Here is a 14,315-nt window from a genome sequence, read left to right as displayed (position 1 = left end):
ACGGCAAGAGGATTGCTTGAGTCCAGGAGTTCAAGACCAGCCTAAGTGACACACCCTGTCTCAAAAACAGTTATGAAAAAAATATATGTATACAATACTAATTTCAGATGGTCTGTAATAAGGGCCAAAAATAACAAAACTAATTTAGTATTATTTTGTGTTTCAGTGAGAGATTGTATTGTGGAATAAAAAACTCTTCTGCCACAAAATTTCATCACATGTATTTGAAAAGTTAGCAATATTATTTTCATTTCTTTCATCAAGAACAATGAAAGAAAGGAAGAATAAAAGGAGAAGCAGAGCCAGGCACAGTGATAAACGCCTGTAATCCCAGCAGCTCAGGAGGCTGAGACAGAAGGATTGCGAGTTCAAAGCCAGCCTCAGCAATGGTGAGGCACTAAGCAACTCAAAATACAAAATAGGGCTGGGATGTGGCTCTGTGGTCAAGTGCCCCTGAGTTCAACCCCCAGTACCAGAAAAAAAAGTGGGGGGGGGGGAACAGTTGACACAGCTAATAATTAGCTTCTACAGAATTTCAAGGGAACTGTAAATGAAAATTAATTTACAGTGAAGAGTCATAACAAACAATATGCCATCCAATCATGTTAAGAACAATATGATGAGGGCTCTTGATATCCAAAGTTTTCAGTGTTTGAACACACTTACTTTCCAAGGTGCCTCTCCCTGACTTATGAACAGATAGTATCCTAGAAAGAAAACTCACATTTATTGAATAAATTCAAATTATGAATAAAAATTAAAAGTCTATATAAATTTTCTTAAAATTTGTGATACAGTTATCCTTTAGTCTAAGGTCTTTTTGAATTCTAATAAAATTGGCATAGAATACTTCCCAGCAACTACAAACTCTCAGCAGAAAAATCAATTGTATGTTTTAACCTAACATGAACAGTAGAAATGATTTGCAAGAAAGATCTTGTGAACACAGGTTAGCAAATTCTAGCTTCAACTTCTAACTGGCTCTGGTAGCATTTTGTCAAAAGCAGCATTTTGTGGTAAAAAGGCCAATGGATTAGGACACATTAAGCAAGATTCTGTTCCACAGTATTAAAACTATGGCCTGAGGAAGTTATGTACTGTCTAAAATGTATGGCTGTTTTCTGTGCCCTAATGAATGAAGTCAATTAAAACTAACAGATCTCTGAGCTTTCTTTTAGCTCTACTACTCTGACTGAAAGATGAAAAGTAAGCCTCATTAAGCAGTTTTCATGACTTGCTAACTTTACTTGAAGTTTAGGAAACTGAGCTCTCCTAAAAGGACCCTCAGTTCTTGACACTATTAGGTGTACAGCAGTTAGAACAGTTCCAATTCAAAAAGAACAAATGCTAATCTGAGTTTTCATCTATGCTGTCCTGAAAGGAACTGATCTGCCCTGCTTCTTAGTGAACATCAGTTCTGATGTTTGTCCTTTGGAAACGAACAGTAAGGCCCCACAACCTATGACAGGCCATTTGAAGGAGTTTCTACCTTGAAAATAAGCATATCTAGAACAAGGAATGAGGAACTGCAGGCAAACTTTACACAAAGAGGCTTAGGCAATGAGACAAGTTCATGGACAATCCCAGTGAAGTGGAAAGATGATCTCTTCAACACAGACTGTGGTTCTCAAAAACAATTACACAAGCAAAATACAGAGAACAGCCAAAGGATGACAGCTTAAATCCTTGAATAAGGTCTTGAAACTTTGAATGAGGTCTTTTAATAGTCTACATTCGGTTGCAAATCACAGATATGGTCTGTGTCTATTTAGGTGAGATCTCTAAATAAGAGTGGTACTCTCAGTCCAGCATGATTACAAGTTCAGAACTGAAATCATGGTGTTCAGCCACCCACATCATAGGAAGATTCTCCCTGCACTTATTCAAGCATGGAAGATAGGAATGTTATTTCATTAGAGGAAACTAACCACAGCTTCTACTCACCTATGCACAAATACGTGGAATAACAAATCTCGTGGGATAGCTCCTAACCATCAATGAACACTGTAATAAAAATCTAGAAGTAGTCAGGAACAGTGGCACACGCCTGTGATCCCCAGCAGCTCAGGAGGCTGAGGAAGGAGGATCACAAGTTCAAAGCCAGCCTCAGCAACTTAGCAAGGCCCTAAACAAGTTAGTGAGACTCTGTCTCAAAATAAAATATGAAAAGGGCTGGGGACCTGACTCAATGGTTAAGCACCCCTAGGTTCAATCTCAATACCAAAAAAAAGTCTAAAAGTAAAGTGGGTAAGTAAAGAGAGGCCAAGTTGATAGGAAGGGATAAATCCATACATCAATACATACTGGATTTTCCCTCTTAGATTACGTTTGATATAAAGGACAAGAACATGTCAAGACTTTCTTTCATCATTATTGACAGCCTTTTCTAAATAATAGACTTTATTTTAGAACAACTGTAGGCTTATAGAAAAACTGAGCAGAAAGGACAGGAAGTTATATCTATAAACCCCCTTATCACACTGCCCTCCCCAATTTCCCCTATTATTAACATCTTACCTTAGTGTTAATTGAACCAACTAGTTGAACCAATATTGATAAGTAAAATCCATAGTTTTACTTCTGGGTTCACTTCTTAGGTTATACAGTTCTACAGGCTTTGATAAATGCATGTCATGATATCCACCATTATATTATAGTATCATACAGAATAGTTTCACTAAAAGCCCTAATCTATCCGCAGCTTTTTAAACCTCATTTATCTATCCCAGCCCATCTGAAATAAAAGCAAAAATGTGAAGCTAGTCTCTAATGATAAGTTACTCTGGGCTCTACCTACCAAATATGACAAGGTAGACCATGGTTGGAGGAAGTAGATAAACAGGAGTGCGCCTTAAGGGCTTATATTTTGTCCTTGACGAGCAGAGCTCATGCTCCTTCTGGTTACCTGTCCTGAATTGCTTTCCTCTGCCACTCCCTTTTACCATAGTGTTCTGCCTCCCCTTCAATACATCATTTTATACTGAACTCATAAACTATGATCCTCACTCATAAATATATTCACAACCTAAGACATGATATAAAAGAAACTTCCTGGGTTCTATACCACATACACAGGCCTGAGGAGAGATATGAGTAGTCCTTAAACATCCCACACATCTATCTTTGTTCTTGTATCATTTCTAGTTCATGCTTTCTTTCTGTGCACCAAAAGACTCTCTCCAATCTTTCACTTTTAATTTGTAAAATTCTAGGAATTTTGTTATACTCCCCCTTTTCCAAGGCAAATACTACAGTGACTTTCAAGCTGAGCTATAAAAAGTATACACTACCAGTAGGTGCCACTGTCCAACAAATGATGTTGCTGCATTACTTTACTGAACAGAAGTTTCCAACTGGCTACAAAACAATCATTCCTTAAATCAGTAAATTGATAACTGAAATGACAGGCCCTCAACCAACTAAGAACATTTCCATTTTAGTACTATAGATTTAATGATATACCCAATACACCTTTGCAGGGTGCTGGGGATTGTGCACAGGCTTTGCACATGATAGCCAAGTGCTCTAATACTGAGCCACACTCCCTACACAAAACTTTTTTTAACATGAACTCTTCAGGAAGAGGACTACTGTTGCTCATAAAAACTGCATGGCTCTTGTCCAATGAGAATTTACATTTCATAAATTCTGAGGGAAACATATTTCATACATCCACTTCTGACTAGCCACATAGCATAAATAAACAGCAACATCTCATTTCCATATTACTAAGTCACTATTTCAATTTTTGACATGTTTATACACAACAAACTTTATATTTAAATTAGATACCAGGATTTTATCTATCACCAGTATAGTCTGAGTGCCCTTATCAGAAATAGTTAGAGCCAGTGACAGGCACCATGACACAACCCTGAAATCCCAGCTACTCAGAGGCTTAGGCAGGAGGAAGCAGGTTGGAGGCCAGCCTCAGCAACTTAGTGAGTCCTTGAATGCCACATAAAAAAATTAAAAGGGTTGGGGATATAGTTCAGTGGTAGAGCACCCTACCCCAGAGTACTGAGGGGAAAAAAAAACACCTCAGACCAGAAGTATCCCAAATTTTAGATTTCTTCAGATTTGGGAATCTTTGCACAAATGTGAGACACCCTGGGAATGGGCCTCAAGTTTAAACAAGAAATTTGTTTGTTTCATATACACCTCATACACATCCTGTAATAATTTTATAAAATGTTGTTGGTGCACTCATACTTTGACTGCAACTGATCAAACGACATTGTGTGGAACTTTTCCACCATTTCAGCACTCAAAAAAGTTTTAAGTTTTGGAGCACTTCAGATTAGGATCCATAACCCATATTATCAAGTGTGGGATGTGGCACTATATAACAGACCTAAAAGTTCAGATGTCCATTCTCTGCCGTAAGTTTCTAGGATCTGAAAAGAACTCAACCCTAGACACTTCTATAAGGAAGAAGAAACAAGGGTCTTGCCAAAAACTAGATCAAGATTTTAACCAGAACAGGGCTAGGGCTATAGCTCAGTTGGTAGAGTGCTTGCCTAGCACATGTGAGGCACTGGGTTTGATCCTTAGCACCACATAAAAATGAAATAAAGGTACTGTGTCCATCTGCTATAAAAAAACATTTTTTAAAAGATTTTAACCAGAACAAATTTGCATGTCTTACTGTTATGCTTATGGGTGGAACAGTGTAAGAAATAAACACCAAGCAAAATAGCACCTAAGAGCACCCAGAGTAACACCTGCTCTGAGCAGACGTCATGCTTATGCATGTGTTTGTCAACAAGATCATCTCTAAGTGGTAAATACAAAAGCTCTCCAACTTAAAAAATAACAGTAGCAAAACACTTAAGCACCCTATAGAAATAAATTCAATGTATCATTACTTGTCAAATTAAAAAGGCATAGATCCTCCAAGCCTTGGCAATTCTATTTTCCAGATTACAATCATTCACTTGCAAATATGCAAGATAAATTATGCCCAAATATTGTCACTGCATTTTTAGTTGTAAAAGAAAAAGATCAGAAGCAACCTAAATGTCCATCAAGTGGCAATAGGTTAAACAAGATAGGTATATCCCCTAAAACATTATTGGGGTACACCTAATTAAAAACAGACACTATGATCTTTTAGTTCAGCCATTAAAAGTGATGATGCAGCAATCACAAAATTCCAACTATTTTAAGATTCCATGTATATAAAATGTCCAAAATAGGCCAATCTATAGAGATAGAAAGTAATTTAAGATTGCAAGGAGCTGGGGAAACTGGAGAGAAATGGGGTATACCACACTTCCCTAACACTCTTTGTATACAAACTGGATTCCCACTATTTAGCCTATTGTCTTGACAATTAATTCACTCTAGACAAAATTAAACCATCCTTCTTCAGCATTTCCACTGCACCATACATATATCTTTACTTTCAGTTCATCACGATGTTGTAATTATTTGTTTATATGCCTGTCTTTCCCAAGATGCCTAGCTCCCTGTGATGGAAATACTTATCTTTGAAACTTCAGGAACTAACACAGCCCCTGCACACAGGAAGCCACTTCAGGAAGTTTGCTGCATGAGTTATTGTGACTTAGAAACACTTGCATTACCCCTACACTATACAGCTTTTAAAACATCATGAAGCAGAATTCACTTTTCATTGCCTACACTATTCACAATCCTGAAAAGAAGCAGATATATGTAGTTGCAAATCAAAAATAATTTATACCACAGATGATTATCTAAGCTAATACTAAAATCAATCAGCTCACATAAAGCACACACAAATAGAAAGCAATGCCAAGATAATGAAATAAAAATGCAACTTTTGGGATTTTTTCAAAAAATGGGTGCATCTGATTTATAGTCAGTTATCAAATGTTCATGGATTTGGAATGTCTGAATTTAGCAAGTCTTTGTGCCTAAACAATGAACTGGGATAAAGGACACTAAAAGGATTAACAGGTCATTTTGATAAATCAGGGATACCTGCTGCTCAACATCAAATGTCAAATAAAACGCCAACTCTAGGGTCAAAGCTGGGGCCATTAGTGACTGCAAAGGGAAAGATCTGCTGCAGCCCACTTTTTCTTACAAAAACAAGTGACCCAAAATAAACTTTTTTACATAAGTAATGAATTCTTAAATATTTATAGAAAACTAAGACAAAGATTTCAAGGCTAACTGGCAAAGGTATATGAAAACACTCCATTTATTCAAATAAACACTTAACAAAAATCTAGCATGACCGCTAATAAGTGATAACGTGGATCTGAGTTTTAATACCTTTTTACTATACTCTTCACTAATCTAGGCAATTTTATTAATTAGTAACTTAACAAAATATAAAGGTAAAAGTAAAAAATTGGAATGGTCCAGGTAATTTATGTAGACATAGTAGCAAAATAACTTCAATTTTTTAATATTATAAGGGAAATCTTAGGGGACTTTAAAGTTTTCCATAAATTAGTAATGCAATTAGGTAAGTCACTCCAAATCCTAGGCTCAGTTTTCTAAACTATAAAACTGCCTAGAATAAGTGATCTCTAAGATCCTCTTTACCTTAAGTTGTTCCATAATTAGTATAATTTTTTAAAAATACATATTCTAAATAAAATATGAAATACAAGGATTTTTTTTTTTCTTGTCACCAATTCATTACTTGATTCTTTTCACAATCATCTCAAAACCACTCTACCCAGATGGCAATCAATCACTACTCATAGATGGACAAATTAATGGCTTCTCTAGAAAACAAAAATAATAAAGTTATTTTAATAAAACATTTTGGGGGTGGGGTTGTGGTTCAGTGGTAGAGTACTAGCATGTGTGAGGCACTGGGTTTGATCCTCAGCATCACATAAACGTAAATAAAATAAAGATATCGTGTCCATCTACAACTAAAAAAAAAAATTTTAATAAATAAATAAAAAGTTTTTACTGACCTGGTGCAACTACATTCACTCTAATTTTCTTTCGTGCTACCTCTTTAGCAAGTGCACGTGAAAATCCAACCAATCCTCCTTTACTGGCACTATACACAGACTGGCCAGAATTGCCTTTTAAACCGATAATACTTCCTACAAGAAAAGAAAGTAAGCAAATTCAAACTAATTCATAGGAATTATATAAAAATTCAGATAATTTATAGTAAACAAATAAAAAAAGTAAAACCCATTTTACCTTATCCTTTACTCACATTAGTAATTCTACCCACTGTCATTTGAGTAGTAAGACTTTAAGAATCCAAGTATGCTCCAGACAAACACAGAAAACAAGATCAGAATGAAGTTGGTGTAAAACCACAAGCGCCAAGTAGGAGGCTTGCAAGCCAATCTAGAATGCAGAGCATTCCAATCTCTGAGTAGGTCAGCTATAATGAAAATTCTGTGGCTTATAATGGCTTCCAGTAGGAAGAGGTTGAAGCCAGAAAAAGTCTAATTAATTTTACCTTTCTACAACTAGACATAAAGAAATACTTACTTCTACCTAAATCCATCTGAAGATAAATCTCACTAAATTAGAACTACAGTTGATCTAAACTTACCAGTTCCACTTCAATTATAACTTTTCATAAATGTGCAACTTTGTTGCTTTCAGTGATATAACTTGTACTGCCTACTAAAGATTCTTAGGTGTGGGAGACCAACCTTGCACATGACTGGGTCACACTCCCTGGCTGGGTGCTGAGGTGCTCAGACACAGAAATGTGGCAGAGCTTTCCCCACCTTTCTTGGGTTCGAGGGTCGGTGTCTCATGCATGGGTGTGTCTTGCTACAGCACCATGGGTAAAGCTATGCTCACCTGTTCCTTTGTAATATAACCCCTTGCCCTCTTTAGGATAGAATCTTCCATGAAAGTGTCTTGTGTGTCCCCTTCTCTTACTGTGCCCTAGGGTGTGGCCTACCCAGTTATCAGTCAACCTGCTGATAGCGGACATCATGAGGACAGACTCAGCCCCCTGCAACCTGACACCTTGCCTCATTTGAATAGCTTCTCCTCAATAAAAGGGGTCAGCATGTGCTCTTGCTCTCTCTTCCTGCGGACCCTTAAGGTCAGAGAAGCCGTCACAGCAACCCTAAAGAAAAAGGTATTTGTGTCTCTTGTGTGGTTATTTTACGCAGCCCAGTCAGCCCAATTCAACTGGAGTGACCCCTGAGGCTTTTAGTCTGGAGAACAGAAACCTGGCACTTAGGTGACTTCATTTAAAGAATATGTAATTTATATTTATATAAGTCATAAATTATATTATTTATAATTCAAAATATCAGCTATATGCAAATAACTGCTTGCAAAACAGAAGTAGGGAAGTAATTTTCTGCACCACTGACCTGTATTTATGATACAAAAATTAAATAAGCTCCAAAAATTTTTAAGTAATTTTACTTTAGAAAAAGAAAACATCACCAGGGGCAGTGGTGCATGCCTATAATCCCAGTGGCACAGGAGGATCCTTAGTTCAAAGCCAGCCTCAGCAACTTAGTGAGGCCCTAAGCAACTCAGCAGGACCCTGTCTCTAAAGAAAATGTTAAAAAGGGCTAAGGATGGGGCTGGGGATGTGGCTCAAGCAGTAGTGTGCTCGCCTGGCATGCATGCAGCCCTGGTTTGATCCTCAGCACCACATACAAAACAAAGATGTTGTGTCCGCCGATAACTAAAAAATAAAATTCTCTCTCTCTCTTTAAAAAAAAAAGTGGGGGGCGGGGCTAAGGATGTGACTCAGTTGTTATGAGCATCTGGATTCAATAGCTGGTACCCAAAAGAAAGAAAGAAAAAATCCACTTTTTCTATTATAATCAAATCCAATATTAAAAATTTACCTACATTATACAGTCATGTATCGCTTAATGACAGGCACATACAGAGTAACCACTGTTAGGTGATTTCATAGTCATGCAAACATCACAGAGTTCACTTACACAAAATAAGATGGTAGAGTCTACTACACACCCCAAGCCTCATGGTATAGTCTATTGCTCCTAGGCTACAAACCTGTACAGCATGTTACTGTCCTGAATACGGCAGGCAATTGTAAAGTATTTGTGTAATGATAGTATTTTGTGTATTTAAACATACCTAAAGATAGAAAATGTAAAGTAAAAATACCAGGAAATATGAATTTTTCACTTCCTGTTATGGTTTGGATATAAAGTGTCCCCTGAAAAGCTCATGTTAGACAATGCAGGAATGTTCAAAGGTCTGAAAGTGTGTCACTTTAACTTCTGCAAATTTATGCAACTACTACAATAATTGTTGTTTACTACCCAGTGTCCACAATTTTTTTAAATTCTTTGTCCATATTTTTCTTAATATTTATTTTTTAGTTTTCGGCGGACACAACATCTTTGTTTGTATGTGGTGCTGAGGATCGAACCCGGGCCGCACGCATGCCAGGCGAGTGTGCTACCGCTTGAGCCATATCCCCAGCCCCCTTTGTCCATATTTTTAAAATTAGGCTTCACATAAAAATTTAAATTAGGCTTTGCATAAAAATTAGGATGCCCAATTTCTCTTGAAAAATCAAAATTATTAGCAAAACTGGAACCACATTCATGCACACCAAAAATCGACTAGATCTGAACACCAACTGAACCTAAATGTCTTCTGTCATTTATCACATGACCTCTACTGCCACTCTCTAATAATTGGTGGTCAACATCCGCCTGCCCCATCAGGATGTGAATTTGTGATTCCTGTTTTACTCACTGATTAGCTAATTAAATCTTTTCCAACAGATAATACAAAGATAAATTTCATAAGTGAAAGTTACAAATTAGTGGATTAAATATGCTTATGGTAATACACAATAATTATAAACCCACAAAGAAAAAAACTCACCTACATTAACAATAGACCCTCCCTGTTGTTGAATCATAGTCCTCATGGCAGCTTTACAAGTCAGCATAGAACCCAAGAGATTAGTATTAAGTTGAGATATCATATCTTCGGTTTTTGTTCTTACTAAAAGACTATCCCTACAAAAAATAAACAGCATGTAAATTAATAACAATTTTTTTAAAGTCAAGACATAGGTAACATTTTGATGGAAAGAGTGTAAGATGTTCTTCATATCTGAGATAGAATGCCTAGAGGGTACTATTTTGACCTTGGTTTGTGAGCCACTAAAATAAACGATAAGCTTTTAGAAATGATCCACTTGGAAGGTAGTTTCTACCCATTTCAGTTAAAGTGACAAACATTCCAAATTGCTAAAAGTAGTACCATGTAGACAAAATATTTTGAATAGCCTAAGCAATTGCCATACTAAGCCTTGTTTAGCAAGACAATTAGTATATTATTCTAAATTCATCTTTTTTTATAAAAGAATGCCTACCCTATAATTCCATCAGTTCACATACTCCCCCCACAAAAAAAAATACACGTATACACATACATACACACACACACACACACACACACATGGTGACAGAATTCAGAATACTGGTTAGCTATGAGGAAATATTAAGAAGAAACAGCCTTCAGAGTTACAGAAACATTCAATAGCTCAATATTGATGAGGATTAAAATATTAAAACTGATCAAACTAGACACTTATTTCAATATGAAACAAAAGAATGTATGGAAAAGTTTTAAAACACACACTTTTTCTTATAAGTAAAACAACTAATACATTAATTGATACTAATCAAAAGCCTAAATGGGTTAAAAAAAATAAAAACTTTTAAGAAATTTACTTAAATCTATGACCAACCTGTTAATACCAGCTGCATTTACCAAAAAATTTACTTGACCTAAATGTTTCTCCATCTCTTCAAATGTATGTTGAACATCATGTTCTTTAGCAACATCACAGCTAAATGCTAAATGATTTCCTACAAAACAAAGTTACATTAGAATTAATTATAACTTAAATTTTGAATCTACACAGTACACATTTGTTAATCCCCTACTACATGGTAGGTTTGTGCTAACCCTAGAGATAAAAGATAAATATTTCATAGGTTCCTGCTCTCACTTGTCAAATTAAACTGGGATGGGTGGGCAGGGAACAAGAAAGTAATATAACAAAAGTTGATTTGAAAACTTTGGAAAGTTTTGTTGTTTTTTTGTAGGGCACAGTTGCACACACCTGTAATCACAGCCCTTCTGGAAGCTGAGGAAGACAGCTTGAGCCCAGGAGTTCAAGGCTAGCCTGGGAAACAAAGAAATCTTGGTTTTTTGTTTTTTTTTTTTTTAACTGCGGATTGAACCCAGGGCCACTTTACCTCTTTCCATGCCCATCCCTTTTTATTTTGAGACAGTTCCCTCACTAAGTTGCTAAAGCTAACCCTGAACTTCAATCCTTCTGCTTCATCGTCAGGGGTCACTTACATTACAGGCATGTGCTACAGCACCTGGCTAAGAGATCCTGGCTCTTAGAAAGATTGTTTTTATTTTAAAAAATAAAACTTTGTTTTGAATCTATAAAATTGTGGGATCATTTTTCAAGTTTGCAGTGCTTTGTTAAGATTCATAATAATGTTTATAGCTTTAACACTAAACCTGTTATGCCTAATTCAACAGTCTTCTGGGTTCATACTCCTTGTTTGAAACTTATGTTTAATTCTTTAGGTTGAATTTGTTTCTTTAGTCCTGAGGATAAACTCCAAGGTTTCTTTTTTGTTGTTATTTTTTAAGCACTAAAAATAAACTATTTTTATACATATATAATATATATAAAAGCCTGACCATCAGTATAGATGAGACAACAAAGAAAGCCATAAAAAGAGCTAAAACTACAAATCATTTTTACTAAAAGTAATTATTACCTCTCAAAAATAGCCACTTTTCAAAAATTGTTTAAATGCCAAAAAATCATACTTCAAAGGAAAATAAAATATTCCCTACTTAATAATGTATTTTAATACATGTTCCTTGATTTATGATGGGGTAACATCTAGATAAGCCCATCATAGGGTGAAAATATCATAGGTTGAAAATGCATTTCATGCACCTAACCTATCAAACAGGAAGCTAAGCAATACTGTACACTGCAGAGTATGGGGTGTCTCCCCTCCTGACTGCATGGCTGCCTGGGAGCTAAGGATTGTTGCACTGCCCAGCATCAAGAGAGTATCATCCTGCATATCAGTAGCCTGGGGTAGATCCCAATTCAAAATTGTTTTGTTTTTTGAAACAAGTTCTCACTCATTTGTTAGGGCCTGGCTATGTTACTGAGGCTGGCCTTGAACTTGTCATTTTCCTGCCTCAGCCTCCTGAGCCACTGGGAGTACAGGCTATGTGCCATTAGGCCCAGCCATTTCAAATTTAAAGAACTGGTTTCTTTCTTTCTTTCTTTTTAATAGTTGTACACAATACCTTTATTTTATTTATTTATTTTTATGTAGTGATGAGGATCAAACCCAGGGCCTCACACGTGCTAGGTTCTACTGTTGAGCCACAACCCCAGCCTGAAAGAACTGGTTTCTACTGAATGCACACCACATTGTCAACTCAAGTATATCTATACTCTAAATGGTGCAATTTTTATAAACTAAAATAATTGCTTATTTTCTGCCTGATTTTGCCAAATATGTATACACTAACATTATCCCCTCATGCCTTTGGGAACAGTAAGACACCTGGGAAAAATCACACTTTACCAATGAAAATCAATCACTTAGGGAACACATGATTCAAGGAAATGAAATGCTCAAAAGCATCACCTGTCTCACTCCTGGCTTTCATGTGAAGACTTATTGGTCCACAATTATCCTCTAAAACTCAACTAATGGTTTTTAATCTAATCAGCAAACACCGATAGTTTAACCCAGCAAGGAGCACCACTTTTTCCCTCCTTGGTCATATACTGGCAATGAATATGAGCTGAAAGACTTCTTTCTTTCATGGAAATTCTCCAGTTGTAATTTTAGAAAGCCAAGTATTTTCCCAAACTAAGGAAACAAAGAGTCTGAGCTGGTGGTACCAAACCTATCAGCAACTTCTTTTAAAAACAAAACACAAAACTTAACACCCCCAGGATTCTATTCCTCCCAAAGCCTTCCTGATAATAAGTTACTAGTATTCTTCTCTCTTCTACTAATTGGTTCTGTCTTAGTATCTTCAAACCCTCAGACGTCATTTTTACCCTTACCATCAAGAGACTTAAGTTTGAAAAATAACTGACCCGTTAATAAGAAAAAAAAATTGAAGGTAATAATAAGGACTGAGTCAAACAAATTCCAATTATTTACAAAATTCACAAAAAAGGGAATCAATGGCTTAAAATTCTTAATAGATGTAATAAAGCAAACCAGATATATCTCAAAACCGGCTGGCACCCAAAAGGGGTTTTCTCTGATGCACTGCTTTGGGCATTCGCATAGGGGCAGGAACAGCTCTCGGAAAAACCAAAGTGAGCTTTTCCTACCTGGCATGTCTACCTCTCCAGACTTAACCCTGTAGCTGACCCCTGCATAACTTAACTTTAAGTGTAGAGTTGCTTTCTCCTACCAGATGCCAAAACAGAGCTCCTCACTACTAGCAAAGGCTGCAGGAAAATGAAGGCTTGTACTAACAAGACTGCGACTTCTTAGTAAAATCCCCCAGCGCCCAGCCCTGGGCGGCAGGTGGCGTTGAGGTGCGAGCAGGTAGGGGTCTGCACAACAGGTCTATCCTAGGGACCCGCGGCTGAATCACCAACCCTCAGAGTCGCTTGTGTTACACACGAAGCTTCAGCCCTCGGGACTGCAGTCACGCAGCTGAACAAGCTCGGTACCTACCGCCGAGGTCACCTGCGGCGGCTTTGGCCACTTCCAGATTTCTGGCGATGATCGCCAGTCGGTAGCCTTTCTGGGCCATTAACTGGGCTACTGCCCTGCCAATACCCCGGGAACCTCCAAAAATAGCGCACACTTTGTTCATCTTGAACCCGTAAGTCGAAAACTTGGCTGGGACCTGCCGCCCTTCTCCAGAGAACCTCGGGCTTTTAAAAAATAAATAAGTAAATGGATAGATAGATAAAGCCAGGCCAAAGAACAACAGCCCAGCAGACGCGAGCTCCAGCCCACAGACTCTGGCAATTTAAGAAGCCGGGAAGAGTACGATGTAACGCGCTGACGTCAGCACGCACGCATCTCCGTCGTCAGCGTGTTGACGTCAGTACGCAGGATTCCCCAAAGCAGCGCCCTACTAGAACGTGGGCGACCGAGCGCGCGGCCGGCGGAAGACTGGCCCAGACGGGCTTCGGCTGCCTGCTGGGACTTGTAGTCTTCCCGCCCGAAGGCACGGCATGGGCGCCTGCTTAGTGGGAGGTGTGCTCAACTTGCTGAGGGACGCCTCTTTCCACCCTGGGAGGTGGGAATCTGGATTACAGCCCAGGTTACCACGCGTCCCAG

The 14,315-nt window shown here is 37.6% G+C and overlaps 1 protein-coding gene across 3 annotated transcripts in view; it reads right to left on the bottom strand.

The window, feature by feature from the left end:
- The window catches only part of Cbr4 (carbonyl reductase 4), a 74,561-nt gene extending 60,539 nt beyond the window's left edge, over positions 1-14,022 (bottom strand). For 2 of the 3 annotated variants that reach the window (XM_071610538.1, XM_027927222.2), the window contains exons 1-4: positions 13,701-14,022; positions 10,691-10,811; positions 9,817-9,953; positions 6,924-7,058 (exon numbers count right to left, since the gene is read on the bottom strand). In XM_071610538.1, the coding sequence (XP_071466639.1) occupies positions 6,924-7,058; positions 9,817-9,953; positions 10,691-10,811; positions 13,701-13,842 (535 nt within the window). In that variant the 5' untranslated portion in view covers positions 13,843-14,022. The remainder of the gene's footprint in view (positions 1-6,923; positions 7,059-9,816; positions 9,954-10,690; positions 10,812-13,700) is intronic. The other variant, XM_071610539.1, reaches the window with a different exon arrangement.
- Between the last annotated feature and the right edge of the window lie 293 nt (positions 14,023-14,315).

Source organism: Marmota flaviventris, chromosome 3 (genome assembly GCF_047511675.1).
Source record: "Marmota flaviventris isolate mMarFla1 chromosome 3, mMarFla1.hap1, whole genome shotgun sequence".
NCBI classification, from domain to species: domain Eukaryota; kingdom Metazoa; phylum Chordata; class Mammalia; order Rodentia; family Sciuridae; genus Marmota; species Marmota flaviventris.
The sequence above is the reverse complement of the archived record's forward strand: the minus strand, read 5'-3'. Positions and strand labels throughout refer to the sequence as shown.